At 40.8% G+C, this 18,195-nt stretch overlaps 1 protein-coding gene across 3 annotated transcripts in view; it reads right to left on the bottom strand.

Moving 5' to 3' along the window:
• Positions 1 to 18,195, bottom strand: part of SEC14L1 (SEC14 like lipid binding 1) — a 50,920-nt gene that overhangs the window by 31,959 nt on the left and 766 nt on the right. For 2 of the 3 annotated variants that reach the window (XM_087441677.1, XM_087441679.1), the window contains exons 2-3: positions 17,568 to 17,672; positions 16,655 to 16,747 (exon numbers count right to left, since the gene is read on the bottom strand). In XM_087441677.1, coding sequence (XP_087297803.1) covers positions 16,655 to 16,717 — 63 coding nt within the window. In that variant the 5' untranslated portion in view covers positions 16,718 to 16,747; positions 17,568 to 17,672. The remainder of the gene's footprint in view (positions 1 to 16,654; positions 16,748 to 17,567; positions 17,673 to 18,195) is intronic. The other variant, XM_087441678.1, reaches the window with a different exon arrangement.

Genomic DNA, 18,195 nt, shown 5'->3' with positions numbered 1-18,195 from the left:
GATCCCGGGCGCGCACCGACGCACTGCTTGGCAAGCCACGCTGTGGCGGCGTCCCATATAAAGTGGAGGAAGATGGGCACGGATGTTAGCCCAGGGCCAGTCTTCCTCAGCAACAAAAAAAAAGAGGAGGATTGGCAGATGTTAGCTCAGGGCTGATCTCCTCACAAAAAAAAAAAAAAAGAAGAAAATGTAAAGTGTTTAGCAGGCCCTGACAGAGAATAAGGACAATAGTTAAAAAAATGTGGATACTGTTCCATGCTGCACATGAACTTCTCAAAAAGGAAAGAAGTGACTGAACACTAAGTAAAGACAGTGCCATCCAACAGTCCAGGAACCAACATGGCTATGCACAAAAAGAGGAAGGGAACCTTTCTAATGCAAACAGCTTTACAAACTAAACATTTTTCATTTGACATTGATCTTTTTTACTGTATTTTGAAAACGCACCAAAAAAAAAAAAAATCCATGTGTTCACCAGACTAAAATGATAATTACATCCTCCCTGGCCCTAAAAACACAAGATGTAAATCTCATAAGGCTTTGTTGGAAACCAATTATTTTAAGTTTATAATTAGCCAACTATAAAAATAGGAACCAGGTATAAATAATATCATATACGTCTCCTTCTATAAGGAAAAGAAAAAGCCAACAGAAGATAAAGATAGAAATTATCTTATTTCAATTTAGGCAGTGAGAGTAAAACATTCTCTTTGTAATACGAAGTAAATATAAGAAATGATAGATTTAAGTTACTTATAACTCTATAACTCATTAGTCAGCTAAATATATTGTACTCTTTGCTGGAAGGAGAAAATATGGCCTTGAAGAGAAACATGACCAAAGTTAGGAAGAGGACTTTCATAAAATAAACTGGAGGGCAGGGGGTGGTGGTGCTGAATAACAAGATGTTCTCTGAAAAGGTTTCAGGTACAGGTAGCCATGAACCAGGCCTACTGCTAATGGTATTAACATTTGCCACAGAATGAAGAAACACAATAGACTTGGAAGGGAAAGAATTCATGTCAGGAAACTAATCGCTCAGCTCCCATCGTGGCCTGAATAAATGCAAACATTAGACTGCTGTTCCCACGGTCCTGGGAGAGCCATCTACTGTTCTACTGACAGACAAAACCCTTCTCTGGGAAACCTCGAACAACTGTAGACCAAAGAGAGGATACTGCACCAGCACTCACGACCTCAAACTACTTTAAACTCAAGAGTTCCTAGTGACTTTCCATCCACCCCCACCCAATTATCAGGTATTCAACTCAGCTACCCACCAGTGTCCTGTTCCTCCACTCCTGGAGCACTGCCACTTTAGGACTAAGACACAAACCAGGGAGGTACACGACAGAGTCAATGGAGAGCCTGGGCTCTAGTGTCAGCGGGCCTTGATTTGAATCTCAGCAATACCACCCACAAGCAACAGCCTTCTGTTCAAGACGAGAGAAAGACAGACTGTGAGCCATCAAAGATGGAGCACTAGGGGAAGAAGTTACACTGCCTAGCAGGGAATGGGATCAGACAGAGAGAGATCAAAGGGAGAAGGAGGCTGAGGGAGGAGAAATGGGGAGGAATTTTAAAGCAAAGACTGCAAACTGGACCTGTCCAGAACCAGGAAAGCCAAAGGTCTCAGTGTTGGCAGCTGACTGGTGAGATCCAGGTCTGTCTGGAGGTGAGCTGGCTGCAGGCAGTCTGTGCATTCCTGCGGCTGGCTCAGAACTACGGTACCTGGGCAGTCAGTACCTGTCAGCGGGTGAGGCACCAGGTCAGGGATGATCACCTGGCAAGCAATTTAAACCTCAGTTTCCTCACTTGTAAAGTGGAATAAGAGAAGAGCCTACCCTAAAAGGTACAAACTTACAGTTGTAAAATAAGTAAGTCCTGGGGATGTAACATACAGCATGGTGACTATAGTTAACAATACTGTATTGTATATTTGAAAGTTCCTAAGAGAATAGATCTTAAAAATTATCATCATGAGAAAAAAAAATACGTAACTGTGAGGTAACAGATGGAACTTACTGTGGTAATCATTTCACAATATGTATATATATCAAATCATGCCATTGTATACCTTAAACCAAGACACTGTTACCTGTCAATTATATCTCAATAAAGCTGGAGTAAAAATAAAGATGAGCCTACCCCACAAATTAAGTGTGAGCAATAAATGAAATACTGGCACATAAGCACCCCATAAATGGTCGCCATTAATCTTAGACCTTTAATACGTTCTTTAAGTGTTTCTCAAATGGTGGTTCAGCAGTAGGATCCCTATCTGTCCACAGGGGCCCAGGCAACCAGGTCTGCTCATTGGACTGTACGCTTGTTGAGAGCAGAGCCCACAGCATGCTAAAGGAGCGTGGAGACAAGCACGGAGCATGCTCATGCTCAAGCTCAAGGAGACGAGACCTCTGAAGGTAGGACCTGTGTTAGAATTGTTTCCCATCTCCCTGTGGCATCCAATCCTACTTTGCCTCCCAGGTACATGACTAACCTTCTCAAACTAAATTGCTTTAAAAAGTTTTCAACTATTAAAGCTAAAAACACGATACAGTTGTATTTGAGGATCATTTACAAAACACTCTAAAATTTCCTTCATGAAAAAGAAACATGATCCTGAGAATCACAAACATACAGACTTTTTTTTTCCACCTTTCCACTGTAGGGTGACAAAGCAGAGTCAAAATGTATATACACTGTGTTAAATTTCCACAGATCTAAGTGAGACCCAGAAGTTGAAGAGTCTGCCATCCCTATTTTCCTTTCTCGGCCTCACCTGTCAGTAATCAATTAAAATGGCTATCAAAGGACTATCACCATTGATTCACTGTATAAAAGGGCTGCTCACTATTATTTAAAATAGTTGAGCCAACAAGCCACTCAAGTGAAGTACAGATAGAATCACACAAAATGTTCACTGCCCCCCACGCCTCTGGTTGTTTTCAACTTCAGGTTGGGTTTCAAAACACAATTTAAGGAACTGGCTGATTTGGATTCATGAAAGTATAGCAAAATGTGACTCAGAGAAACTGCTCGTCAAGCTTGAGGAACGTACAAACCCCTTTTAAAAGGGAAGTTTTTTCCTCGGGCCTTTAGTGCTGACCAGTTATTTTTATTATAACGTTATTTAAATATGTACAAATATACTAGGTAAAAACTCACACAATTCTAAAACCCAAACTAACGACATACATTTAACGGGAAGGATGACAATTTGTTGAAGACATGAATATGGAACTCATCGGCAGGGCACAGCTGCTTTCCAACTTGGCAGGCCCGCACCAGGAGATGCTGTGTGATGCTTCACCACGCCCACCACTTTTCTCTATTTAAATCTTTATTTGTACAGCTCCCTGTCTGCAAAGTAACTTAGCTTATACTTGGCTCAAACACATCATTTACATATTAATTCCACCTCTATTCCTTTTGTATTTGCTTCCAACCATTAAAATAGTACTATTTTGTGCCCAAAAAATAAACATAGCAAACCAGTACTGTCTGATAGCATTTAGCTATCATTATGATAAGCATCCAGAGATCTCAATGTGTTTACATATTTTTTTGATTGTCAAAATAAAAGCACAACATTAACCCATCCCTGTTAGAGAATTAAAGGGCACTAGTTAGAAAAAACAGAGGTATACACATCTTTAAGTAGATATTTATACTTAAGATATCTTACTGTGTCAATACATCTCGAAAGTCACATGTTTCACAGGCCACAGTTACTGAAGCCCTAGGCAAACAAGAATGTCTGGAGTGCTATGAAAGGTTTGTCTTCTCTTAGTTTTTCATGAGCTTAATTCTGCATTTAGAGCAATCACATGATTGAGCCAGGAGCCAATGAAACCAAAGCGTGTCATGATTTTCCAAAACCATTCCTAAGCCATAAAATTTTTTTTAATTGATGTTTTAATAGTTTATAACATTGTGAAATTTTTGGTTGTACATTTTTGTTTGTCCATCACCATATACATGTTTCCCTTCACCCCTTGAGCCCACCCCCCACCCCCATTGCCCCTGGTAACCACAATACAGTTTTCTCTGTCCATGTGTTGGTTTATATTCCACATATGAGTGAGATCATACAGTGTTTGTCTTTCTCTTTCTGGCTTATTTCATTTAACATAATACCCTCCAGGTCCATCCATGTTGTTGCAAATGGGACGATTTTTTCTTTTTTTATGCTAAGCCATAAAATTTTTTGTCTAATAAAGAGCAAAGTGAGTATATGTGACAACAAAAATAGCAGTTTTGCATATTCCTCTTCAAACCAAGTTGGATTTGGCAGAGTACTGTTTTACTTTCCAGAGTGTAAAAAATAAATTCATGGACTTCAGAAAAGCATTTGGTGTTCCAGGGAATTGCAGCTGTCAGCTTTTAAAGATGCCATGTGTTTGCCCACATAAAAGAATGTAATGAGCTATGGAAATATTATCCGGTTTCACGAACCAGAATAAAAACCCCATCGTCAGTAGGCTGACAGTGGGAGTTGGTTTAATCCATCAGGAAGATATCTATGATGTACTATTTATTAAAAGCCTAATATACAAGTTGTGCCTCACAGACCCTGAAGTGTTTGATTCTCTATTTCTCTACCGCTTCCCTTCCCTTATGGCAGGAGCCACCACTTCACTCCAGGGGATCACCACCCCACCCATCACTCACACCTGCTCTTAGGTGCTGCCCTGTCTTAAGAAACTAACACCAATGGCAATCCTGAGACGTAAACTAAAGATAGATTTTTGAATAGATGAAATAAAATACAGTGGTTGAACTCCTCAAGGAACTTGTCTTTTGGATCTAGAATCTATCAAATATAAAAGACAAAAAAAATAAACTAGAGATATACAATTATTTTTGGTTAGCATTACAGTCAAAAACTAGACTTTAAAAATGTACAGTATGAGGCAGCCCCGTGGCTTAGCGGTTAAGTGCGGGCACTCCGCTGCTGGCGGCCCGGGTTCGGATCCTGGGCGCACACCGACGCACCGCTTCTCCGGCCATGCTGAGGCCGCGTCCCACATACAGCAGCTAGAAGGATGTGCAGCTATGACATACAACTATCTACTGGGACTTTGGGGGGAAATAAAATAAATAAATAAAATCTTAAAAATAAATAAAAATAAAAATGTACAGTAAACACATCAGCCAAAAAGTGGAAGCAATCCAAGTGTCATTAATGGATGAATGGATAAACAAAATGTGGTATATACATAAAATGGATTATTCAGCCTTAAAAAGGAAAGAAATCCTGACACACGCTACAACATGGATGAACTGTGAAGACATTACGCTAAGTGAAATAAGCAAGTCACGACAGGACAAATAATGTATAATTCCACTTACATAAGGAATAGTCACAGTCATATTCAGAGACAGAAAGTAGAAAAGGTGGAGTGTTTGCCAGGGGCTGCGGGGAGCGGATAGGGGAGTGAGTGATGGGGACAGAGTTTCTGCTTAGGCGATGAAGTTCTGGAGATAAACAGTGGTGATGGTTGCACAACAATGTGAATGTACTTAATATCACTGAATTGTATACTTAGAAATGGCTAAAATGGTAAATTTTATGTTATGTGTATTTTACCACAATTAAAAAAAAAGAGTACAAATCTACTCTACTTGAAAAAATTAGCAAATGAAGTCATACAAATAATTAAATTAAGACAACTTCAAAGAAGCACATGCTTGTTATAACTTTGGTATCACTAAATAAACTTAAGAACAGCAATCTGGAGAAGCACATAAAGCAAATAAATAGTTTCCTTTTGGCATATGTTAGTTAAATCCTTCAAAAGAACACATAATATAATGAGAGTCTCTATTACATAGCCTATTAAAAAAACCTATTCCTTTCAAAAATCTTAAATTAAAAAAAAGTTATAACTGAAACCAACCTCCTTTCTTCCTGTACCATTTGCTACAAATTCAAATTAAGGAGATCTCAAACCTGAGCAGGCATCAGAATCACCTGGAGGGCTTGTGAAACCAGAGAATGCTGGGCCCACCCCCAGAAATTCTGATTCAGTGGAGAATCAGAATGTAGAAGTGTTAGAATTTGCATTCTAACCCAACTTTTTGTGTTAAGAAAAGTAAAACAAAGATAATAGATGTTGGGAAGGAGCTTTCTAAATATTAACAGCATACATCCTGCAATACAACCAACAAGCTCTTAAATCAACTGACTTCTTAAGATATGTACCTTGTAGATTTTAGTTCTGGACTTGGTTTTTAAAACATATATAGGCATTAAACTAGGAAAAAGAAAAGAAACACACATTTTATGAATAGGACTTCCTGATATTACAGAATAACATTAATTAAGGAAAAAGAGTCATGTAATAACCTGTAGACATCTCAAAAGAAAATTAGAATACCATTCTATCAGAGTCAAGAATTTTTGTAGGAGAACGACAGAAACGGAATTCTTTATATATTTTGGTATTCATCACTAGGGGAGAAAAGCTACTCAAAACACCAAGTGACACATAAACTAGGACACGTTTTTCAGTCAACTACAGTAATCATAAGCTTCAGTTCACTGAACATAAACTTTATTTTACTCACAAAACATGATTTGCATCAGATTCCTTCAAAATATGATTTAAGTAAAAGTAGTAAATACCTCAACCAAAAGAATGTTTCAATGTGACCTTTTGTCAAAATTTTCATTACCAGAAGCAGAAGTAAAGCAAGAAACACAAGCATACATTCCCAGATTCACTTATTCTTTAGACAAATCTATTTTTGAGGGCTTACTCTATGCTCAGGATAAAAAGCAAGATGATTTGAATTCCTACTCTCCAGATGCTTGCGTGAAGGGCAAGTCAACAAGCCTAGTGACCACGGCAAGGCAGAGTGACCAGTAAGGTGATAACGGGCCATCGGAGCACAGAGAGGGAATTCCTACTAGGAAAAGTGAATTTGACCAGTTAGAGTTAGTCAGGCAAGAAAGAGGGAGAAAGGTATTCTAGGCTGGTTTGTAGAAAGGCACAGAGGCCATGAGAAATAAGGGCATACTTAGGAAACTACAAGGAACTCAACATATCTAGACCGTTGAGCACATGTGGGGGCCTCGCAGGTGGAGATGAGGCTCTAGAGAAAGGTAGGAGGCAGATGGGGAAGGGCTCTGGGGAGCAAGCTAACGATTCTGAACTTCATCTCGAAGGTGAGGTGCAGCCACTTAAGAATTTTAAACTAGCAAGTGGCATGGTCAGATCCACAAGTTAGAGACTCTGTGGCAGCAGCCCTGAGAAAGAATGGATGGGTGCGATGGGGTTGGGATTCAGAGTCCAGAGGCTCCTGCAGGGACCTGAACATGAAGTAATGAGTTGTGATCTAAGACTGAGCCAACACTGTCAGAGAGGGGCAGATTCAGAAACAAGTCAGGAGACATCCTCGACAAGAGAGGGTCTGGTCATCACTGGGGTCGAGGGGTGAGGAAGGAAGGCTGCGAGGGATGCCTAGGTTTCTGCTCCAAGGGTAGGGCACGTGATGGTGACACTCGTCAGAAGCAGCAGCTCAGAGGAAAAGGTAGAGCTTTTTAGCAGCATTTTGTTGTGGTTTTTTTGGTGTGTGTGTGTTTATTTTCTGTTGGGATGTGTTCTTTGTGCAGGCAGGAGGAGAGGATGGATTCTGTTTCAGATGTACTAAATCTGCCTGGAATAGTCAAATGGGCATCTGGCTAGGAGTCTGGAAGCTCCTGAGCAGAGTTTAGGCTGAAGATAAGCTTCGAGATCTGCAGTTTATAAGGTGACAGTGGAAGCCACAGGTTTAAATGAGGCTGCCCAGGAAGAAACATCAGGAGAGAGAGCTGGATGGTTCTAAAATAGCAACAACTACCAAGTGAAACATCTACAATGGACAAAACACACAAAATACACAACCAGGGTCTCAAAACAGCAAAACAAGTTACCATTAAAAGAAGAGTCCATCTGTACCCAAAAAGGCATGGAGGTAGGTAGAGAAAGAAAAGCACGAGTGATCAGAGGGAAGGCAGAGACCTGAGAGGAAGAGAGCTATGCACGCAGCCATCTAACCAAAAACGCAAGACAGTTACCAACTGGACGCTTACCAGTAACTCAAGTGCACTATGAATACTCAAGTGCAAAAACATGCGGGAGAGATCTCAGAAATACAGATGGTAGATCTCTGAATGGAATGAAGATTCAGTACATATCAAGACACAGACAGCAATTATCTTATATAGAGTAATAATTACATATACACAAAGACTTTTCTAAAAAAAAAAAGCTAATACTCCTAACATCAAATGGTACCTTTCAAGAAAATTATAATGCAATATATGCTTTCTGTAGCAACATGTAAAATTATTACACTAGAAATATACACAACTGTTTTTCTCTGTACAGGCTAAAAATCAAGAAAGAAGGATCAATTAGCGTATCAGGCTACCAAAATCCTCTCTTCAGTGAGTTCTCTTGTGGGAGCTTCTCCAGCCAGCCTGATATCCCTATCCAGGGCTCTAAGGAAAGAAGCACAGACAAAGGACAGGCTGACTGACCAGCACGGCTGGACACCTCAGATCACAGCCATCCCCCACCTCACTAGCCCTGGGCCAGACTTCTGCCAAGTATTCGCTGCATGTGCCACATGGAAACCCTCTTAATCAGACCTGCCAAAAAATTAACTCCTTTCAACTGCTTTCTGTATGAAATAGTAGGACCAACGAAGTAGGTTAAAAAGTAACTATAAATAGAAAGACCTAGTTTAATCTGGGAAAAAAATATTCTGCATCTTATTTGCAACTCAAAATTAAGTAGGCTAACCACAGGGATGAACGGAGGGCAGCTGGTTTTAGCCACTCGCTTCCATCTCCACCAGGAAACGTTTAAACAGAGCTGCTAAAAAGTAGCTGAACTGACTGATTTGAGGTCTGCGCCTTCTCCTTGTGCCTATTTGCGGTAATGAACAATTAAACCAGCAAAAGGTTAAGGTAACTGAACGGGATAAATGACCCAGTTTCTCTAACAAAGAGACGGCATGAAAAGAAACAAAGGGAAGGGGGAAGAGAGAAAACGAGGAGCCTGGAGAAACCTAAGAACCTAGTGCAGTGGTACATTTAAAGCGGGATCCAAACAACTTATAGGAAGACATTGTTTTAGACAACTGAGCAAGTCTGAACACGGACTTGGTACTAGATGATATTAAGGAATTATTAGTACTTTTGTCAGGTGTGACAGTGACACTACTGTGTCACTATGTTTAAAAAAAAAGGTCCTTACTAGTTAGAGACACATGCTGAAGCATTTACCAACAAATGAACAAGATGTCTGAAATCTGCTTTAAATACACCAGGAAAAAAAAGTGGAGAGAGATGAAATAATACTGGCAAAATGCCAACACAATTGGAGCTGGGTGACAGGTACATGGGCACTATTTTCTTTACTTGTATGCTTGCAATTTTCCATAATACAAGGTTTTGGGTTTTCTGGGGTTTTTTTGTTTTTGTTTCTGTTTTACCAAAACAGGTAAATCAAAGAGGCATGGAGCCGAATCGGATCCTACTTTATTTCTCCTTGAAATATTTCCTACTGAACCACAACTGTCTTCACCCTAGCACATTAAAAATAATTCAGAATACATAATGTGTTGGGAGAGTGGGTATAAGAGAAGGGAAAATGCCTGGTTCTGTATAGAGTATAATGAAAGCATACTCTAATTGTCCATTTTCAAAACCAAGTAAATCTGACTAATTACACCCCAGGTTTTATTAAATGCAACAGGACTCACACTATAGCATTCAAAAACTTTATAAATGAGAAGACTACAATCTCCCTCCACTAAGAATTGACCAAGATCCTTAACAGATCATCAGAGAAACTGCATCATTTCCCTCCACTACTATACTTGAATAAAATTGGGTTTAAAGTCAGCTACCCCAAAATACAGACTATTTATTCAACTGAGTAAAAACAAATTTTAGTGCATATTATGTTGTTTGAAGATCTAACAATACCTTGATTAATGAAAAAGATGTATTTCAATATCACACCTAACCATCAGAAACTTGGAAACCAGAGTCAGAAATACAAAAAGGGGGCCGGCCCCACGGCTTAGTGGTTAAGTGCACGCACTCCGCTACTGGCGGCCGGGGTTCAGATCCCGGGCGTGCACCGATGCACCGCTTCTCCGGCCATGCAGAGGCCGCGTCCCACATACAGCAACTAGAAGGATGTGCAACTATGACATACAACTATCTACTGGGGCTTTGGGGGGAAAAAAAAGGAGGAGGATTGGCAATAGATGTTAGCTCAGAGCCGGTCTTCCTCAGCAAAAAGAGGAGGATTAGCATGGATGTTAGCTCAGAGCTGATCTTCCTCACAAAACAAACAAACAAACAAAAAAGAAATACAAAAAGGTCCAGGGATGAAATCTAGGATGAGAGGAAGAGGATGTGCTTCAAGAAGAAAGATAAAAAGGTGGAATAAAAACATTTCATAACTAAAATAATGCTGAAAACCCAATATGCACGGGACTTGGGTCAGAGGAAGAAAACAAAGTTAGAAAAAAGGGGATAGGCAGCTCAAAATATCTTCAGACAAGGAAGGAAGGGGTGGGTGAGTGGATGGTGCTTCAGAAGGCAGCTGGCTGCCACACAGAGTGAGAAAGGACAAAACAAGAACAGGGTCCAGTAGGACCTGAGCTCCTCTGCCCCATCCAGTCAGAGGAACAATCTGGAAACGGCTGCGGGGGAGGGAGAAGGGGGCCGGTGTTCCAAGGATTCTACCTTTCGGATTTCTGCACACCTCACCCTTCCCCTAAAAAGACCAGACTTGGGGCCGGCCTGGTGGTGTAGCCATTAAGTTCCATGTTCTGCTTCAGCAGACCGGGGTTCGCAGGTTTGGACCCTGGGCACAGACCTACGCATCGCTCATATAGAAGAGCTACAACTCTACAACTGTGATACACAACTGTGTACTGGGGCTTTGGGGAGAAAAAAGAAAAAGAGGAAGATTGGCAACAGATGTTGGCACAGGGCCAAATCTTCCTCAAAAAAAAGAAAAAAAAAAAAAAGACCAGACTTGATTTTACTCAATGTGAGGCTCTCTTCAGACTGCAGTCAGATATACAAGTCTACCCTGGGGTCCCCGTCGTCTCCCTAGCTGTTTTGATATATGAAATTTGAATGGATGAAACAAAGCTTAAATATAAATACAAATGCCTATTTAATCCCAAAGAGAGATCTACACTGTCATAGTAGAGTCACTGACATATGAAATGATTCATTTCACGTCGTATTTGGACCTGGGAAAAGGACTGGACATCAGAAAGGGAGGAGGAGGACATGGATGTCACCAGGCCCTGCCTTACCCACGTTCCTAGCTGTGGTCTGTTTAATCTATCACAGCCTCATAACAGTCTCCTACTAGTAAGTGGCCTAGTTACTAGGTTACAGAGCTAGTCTGTGGCAGGGCCCAGATTTGTACCTAGTATCACAGCAAATCTCTTTTTCCTCCTTTCATCCTTTAGTCTTAGGAGGAAGATATGAGATATCTGAGAGGAAAGGGAAAAGGGACTGAAAAAAAACAGAGAATGAAACAAACAAACAAAAACAACACAAGAGAATGAGAAGAGCAAAAGCAAATTTGGTTGTTGTGGGCCACTTAATCCACAACTGTACACTGGCAAATAGGCTTTTTGGTTATTCAGTCTATAAAAGTACATCGCTTAAACTACTATTACAGTGTTTGTCAACAGGTTTTTGCATAACTTTTGAAGATGTAAAATAAATACATAAGCCAACTTCATCACAAAAGGGCTCTGCTCCTGAGGGAGGCATTGGTTAATTGAAGGATCATAGTGTGTTACTTCTTTTCCATGGAGAAAACATAAATCCCTTGTCTGAAAACAGATCTCAGAGTTACATTCCAGATTGGAGCTTCCATCAAACCCACTCCCCAAGTCCTCACACTCAGAGCTCATGTGAACAGACACCAACTGATCAAACACAGCCGGGGGGCCTACTAAGTGCTTAACACCCACAGTGGAGGAAACCTGAGAAATCAGCAAGTCACTGCCCTTGAGGAACACACAAAACAGAGAGTAACTCAGGAACCTCTGAGAATAAAAGAAGCTTGAAATACAAGTCAAAGTCCCTAACACTGACAACACTGTTAAGAAGGAGTCAGAGGAAAGGGAGAGGAACATGAACGGCATCTTAGAGGCAGCAGGGAAGTGCGGTGGGTCAATAAGATTCAGATTCCCAGAGACAGATGGGGAGAGGCAAACATAAGGCAGGGAAGGAAGTCTCAAAAGGGGGAGGGGCAGGAGAAGCCATGGTGAGTGGCAAACCAGGAAGGGAGAGAATAGATTTAAAAGTTCATGTTGGGAAGTTTGCATAATTTATGAAATAGGGTTAAACAGAGAGGCTAGGACATGAAGAGCCTTGAAGAAAAAGCAAAGGAGCTGAGAACAGATGTGGCAGATAATAAGAGACCACACAAACAGGACTGACAAATGGAAAACAACAGAATGCAGGATGACCTAAAGGGATAAAAAGATGTAAGAAAGAAAATAACAAGTAAACTCTGGTCTCTCTCCCTCCCAAGAGACGAGGACTTAGGCTCGCACGATGGCGGTGCCTGGGAGAGAAAAGGACAGCAATGTCACTTGATGGCATAATCTAAAGGCTGTGTCTGCGAGGGACACAGATGGTGAAGGGGGATCAGGGAGAACAAAGGTACTATCGAGAGAACAGGGAAACTGGGGAGAGTGGGTGGATGAAGAGAGGAGAGAATGATGTGACCATATCTATTGTGATAACGGAAAGCCCAAGTGGAAACGCGGCTGCACAAGGCTACGACTTGTGGGGTGTCACAGAAAGTAGTGGAACCTCTCCTACCACGTGTTCCAACTAGTCGAAATGACAGCTGTCCTTGGGCGAAAAAGGATCAGAGACAAGCCTTGCCTTACTTGTGACCGTTACCACAGACACCTATCTGTTCCAGAAGATGGACTCGCATGTCTTCTCTCACATGGTTCTCAGTCCTGTATGAGAGACTATTCTCCCCATGCTGCCCTCCTAGGCTACACTTCTCTTCTACTGATTCTCTATCACCTTATTTTTCCTTTCTATCATTTATTCAGGGGCCATTAACTCAGGAAGAGGAAAACTGTACTTGATAATGTTAAAGTTTTAAAATTTGTGTATTACCTTACAAATTTCAAAATGCAACACTCTAACCCAAGTATCTCGGAAGCCTACCTCCCACTCTAAGTCTCTCTATGATCTCTATGGGATCACATCACTCCGCCTGTGTGAGACCACAAATCCTTTAAGGCGCTATAGACTGCAGTGTCTTTCACTGATTAAATTGGCAGAGTAGCCCCAGGAAATGTTTTTGGCTGAGACTGGAAAAGTTAAAGACATCTTCATGGACAAGCACCCTCATAAAACATTCCAGGATACACATTATGGCGGGAGTGCCATGGAATGATACAAAGTACACGAAACTCAAGAATGAGATCTCTACCATAAAGTATGTAAGCTTTAACTTCTCTGAGTCTCAGATTTCTCACCCTCAAAGTGGGGCTGAGCTAGGTGATCTCTCAACTCACTAAGCTCTAACCTTCTGTTTCTGGGCTAACAGCTAAGAAAAGAACCCTAAAATGCCACAAATGCTTGTTGAAAAACCTCCACTTTAATTTTGCTTGTGTACCGTTTTTCAATTAAAATGAGTTAATGAGAACACTATGTGATTTCTTAATGCTACCAGTATACTAACCCAAAACAAATGATAAATTTTCATTAAATCAATCAAAATGCAACTAACATATTTGATACCCACCATGTACCTATTTACAAGACGCACTCTCTACCTAAACAATTTTCTGGCAATACTAACTTACAATAAAACTCTTGGTTAAAACAAGAGTTTAAGGTATTAAGTTTACTGAGTGGCATTTTCTCCAACAGTCTTTCTTCTCACAGGACTCCTGTAACTTAGGACTTGGATCCACCTATCAATTCCATAGGCTGATCATCTGCCAAACACTCTCTTGACTGTCACATGCTGTGATTACAGAGCACAATCACTTTCTGAGGTTCTCACAAATATTTCAGTGGAAGCTATAGTTCTGTCCTTGCTTTAACTGTCTATCTCTTTCCTCACTCTGAATGAACTGAAAACAACATTTTCAAAGTGACTCTATTATTCTACTGTTTTTCTTGAATGAGAAAAAAATAAAGCAAGGTAAATACTGAAGATTCTATGTTGTACAATTACAGTCAGAAAAGTAGCAAATGACATCACACGAAAATCACTAAAGACTTAACAAAATTCTAGTTTTTTAATTCTGAAAGGAAAAGGAAAAAAATGAAAAAACATTTCATTTTCAGATTAAAAAATATTTTCTAACAACTCAAAAGAAAATTACTACTGCCTCAAAACAAAAGCAATTTAAAAATGAGTTAATTTTAAAAGATTGGGGGTGGTTCAGAATTTGAATTTCAAATTCCTTTGTAAATCCATGCATAAAATTGGGGCAGGGTAAACTTTACCATTTTGAAAACAGTGAAATGAGGAAAATAAGGCAGTTGAACAGTAGACAATCAAAATACCTCTTTATTAAATCTCGTGTCTGCAGAAGAGACCACCTTTGTCTCAAATGATCAGGGCTGCATCAAGCTTGTAAAATCATATTTAAGGTTTTGGAAAACACACTGCACAGTCATGGTGCCTGTCCCCCTCACCCAGGGGGGCAGTTCTCTGCCTCACACACAGTGCCCTTCCACTTCCACTGCTCCCCAGACCTCTCCCCCAGCTCCACCAGGCCCAGCCAACTGAACAAGGATTAGGCAACCAACCCGAGGAAATAATCCACAGGCTGGCCAGGAACCTATTATCCTAGATCCAGGGGAAAGATGACCAGATCAAGTCTCTCTCTAGAATCTGAACCAGGAAATACGACAAGAATTGGTCACTTAGAAACTGAAAGAATGCAACAAGAAATGCCACAAAGTTGAACTGGGGCCAGAGGGGTTTTGACCAGCTGAAAAAGCATGTGAGCTAAAGCCACAGGGAAGGGAAAACCAGGAGTGGGCAAAGCAGCCAGTTGGTTTAGGGGGAGAGAGGCTCCAGCATATGGAACTCCGCAGAGTCCCACGGGGTGAAGTTCCAGGGACAACTGCTCCGAGGCCCCAGAGCTGCCAGGAACCACCCTCCAACGCCAGGTTCTTGGAGCTCAGCCCATCCCAGCTCGCATTCCTGGATTTCTATGCGATTCCTATCACACTGCATGTGTTCCCACTAACAAGACTCCTTCTCAAGCTCGCTGAAGCAGATCTTTGCTCCATACAACCAAAAGGTAAACCAGCACACATGTAAACAGGAAACAAGCCTTCCCCAGCCAGTAACATAAAATACTGAACAGTCCTAGTATTTAAGGGAAATAAAAAAAACACCTCCCCTCACACACCCCCCCCAAAACCTCACACCTGACAGAGACGGGGCATGGGGAACTTTCTGAGGTGATGGGTGGAAAGGTTCTGCATCTTGATAGAGGGGAAGGTCACTCTTCTGTTACAACTGATCAAACTGTACACCTAACATGTGACCATTTCACTGTATGTAAATTATACCTTAATTAAAAAAAACCTCCCTAAATCTAAATTATTCCCTTGAGAAGACCTGCGTTTCAGCTTTGTCTTTCAAAACTATATTGATCTGGATAAATGTCACAAACAATGCTGAGCAGAAGAAGCCAGATACAAAAACACCTGAGTTTCTATTTATATAGAGAACAGAAACAGACAACAGTCATCCATGGTGTTAGAAGTCAGAGCCGTGGCTAATCTCGAGAAGGGGGGAGGGAGGAGGGACAGAACAGGGCTGAGTGGGACTTCTTACTGGGCTGGTATGTTTTGGTTCCTGAGCTTGGTTCAGTGTGACATTTTCATCAGGGTGTATCTTCATGACAGAAGCGTTTTCCTGTATGTATATTATATTGTATCTTAATAGTAACACAAAAGAGAAGGGAAGGAATACCTTATAGTAATCTACACATGATTGGAAAAAGGTTTGTTTTGTTTTGCCTCTAGTGAAATGCTTCTTTTCAGCCAAACTCTTCAGGTAAATAACAAAGAAAATTAAGACTTGAGTTACCCTATTCATAGAATTCTAATATGACTCACAAAGTTGATATTAGGGGCAAAAACTCATTCAGCAGAGTTGTTAGAATAATGTAGAACTCCCTCCTATAGTGCTCAGGTCTACATAAAGTCAACTCACCCTACAACCGGAGCACTCCTCCAAATGAGCAGCAGAGGGAAGAAACCACCCTCCACATCCCTTTTCTACTTTAACAAACAAACAAAAGAGCAAAGTCTAGAGGAAGAAGTATTTAGTCTGAATCCCACTTCTGTGGTTTCCAAAGGGAGAATTAACTCACACATTATGCTGACGTACATTTTTAAAAAACAAACGTGTAGATTTTGATTTTCAGAGACTTATAGTTTAAAAACATTTCAGAAAGTCCAGATATGGTTCATAAGCATAAAAACAGAATAAGCAAAAGTGGAGCAATGGAGACAAACAATAAAATAAACATTAGTTTACAGATCATCAAATCTGAATACTTAAAAAAATAAGAAGCCAAAGAGTAAATTAAAATGTAAAGTACTTACAGCCATAATTAATTCAAAGGGGTGTTTATACACCCTCACTGGTGACTGGTACTTTTGCACCATGATTGTAACACAATAGTAGTTGTCTCACACCTGCAAAACATAAACACGGGATAAACCAGCGTGATGTGGAACAAAATTAAGTCTGCGTTTACACATCACACTACAGGCTAAGGGTAGAAAAGGCCCTCAATAGGTCATAATTCTATGCACACAAAAATCCAGAGATGATGCTTAATTATACAGGGCAGGGGAAGGTGATAAGACAGTAAGAAAAGGTGAAGAAAGCCCCGTGGTGGGAGGGGACAGCACTGGTCTGAGGGCTGGAGGACTCCATTCCCCTCTCTGCCTCACTGGGCCTCCCCAGGGGCTACCCTGGGTTAGATAATCTAGTCCTTTCCAGCAGTAAAATGTTATGATTCAACTATTCTGATAACTCATACAATCAGTTCGTGAATCATTTCCACTTCAACAACTTCTACTGGAAGCCCAATAAAAATGGTGGCACTTTAAGATATTAAGTCCAAGTACAAAAATAAAAGTGGAAAAAAATACTATTGTACCTCAAACTATGGAACATTCCTCAAAAGCCAGCTTCAAAGGAAACCTGTCAATCACTGTTTTCTACATAGATTACGACCTCAGAGACCTGTCTTCAAATGGCAGGGACGCCAAGCGCTCTGGCTAGAGGTTCCACTGAAATCGCCAGCCTCAAACAGCTGTAACACGTAAGCAATCAGTTAAATGCTCGAGCATACTTCACAGCTCAAGGAATCCTCCTGCCAGGTACGTATTCACACCGCTGTCCCAGCCTGAACAGATTTTTCTGAAAACACTTAATTATTTGGAGTCCTCTGTGTGACTTTAATTGCCTATTTAAAAGTGAGGAAGAAAAACAAATCCAAAGACCTACCTGTCCTGCCGAGGATACTCATTAAGAATGTTATTTTATGCTGAATATGGTGAGAGGATATTCAAAAGTACAAAATGGAATATCCTCAAGGAGCCTAAAGTCTAGCTGTAAAAAAGAACAAAATTACGAAAACATATTTTATTTCAGAAGATTCCTATCTATATTATTACATTTAAACAGGACTAGAATTCTCTCTGGTATGTTTGTTTAGCATATGTCTCAGAAGGAACAGGTTATGGTGGAAAACAGCTGAAAAATAACTCTGGGTGACCTCAAGCAAGTCATTTGACTTCCCTCGGACTTAGTTTCACCTCCGTAACATGAGGTTTTGGGTGAGATAATCTTGAAAGACTTCCAGCTCTAAGGCAGGAGACTCAGAGCCAAACTCCTGTGCTCTCCACCCCACTCAACTGGAAGCCGTCATTAATCTTGATTCCGGGGCTGGCAGGTCCTGGTGCGCTGGGACCGCGTTCTATTTAGTTTTGCAAACCTGACAATGCTGGTGCACAGTGGGAATTCAATAACCTTTTAAAAACCTAATGGGGAAAATTAATTTTAGGGTATCTCCCAGATAAGGGGAGGGTGATTCCCGGCATAAAAAGGGGTGGGGGAGGGTGCAAAAAAGCGG

Source organism: Ceratotherium simum, chromosome 16 (assembly GCF_057802395.1).
Source record: "Ceratotherium simum simum isolate JZ-2026a chromosome 16, ASM5780239v1, whole genome shotgun sequence".
NCBI lineage: Eukaryota > Metazoa > Chordata > Mammalia > Perissodactyla > Rhinocerotidae > Ceratotherium > Ceratotherium simum.
This window is presented reverse-complemented; position numbering and strand designations above follow the sequence as displayed.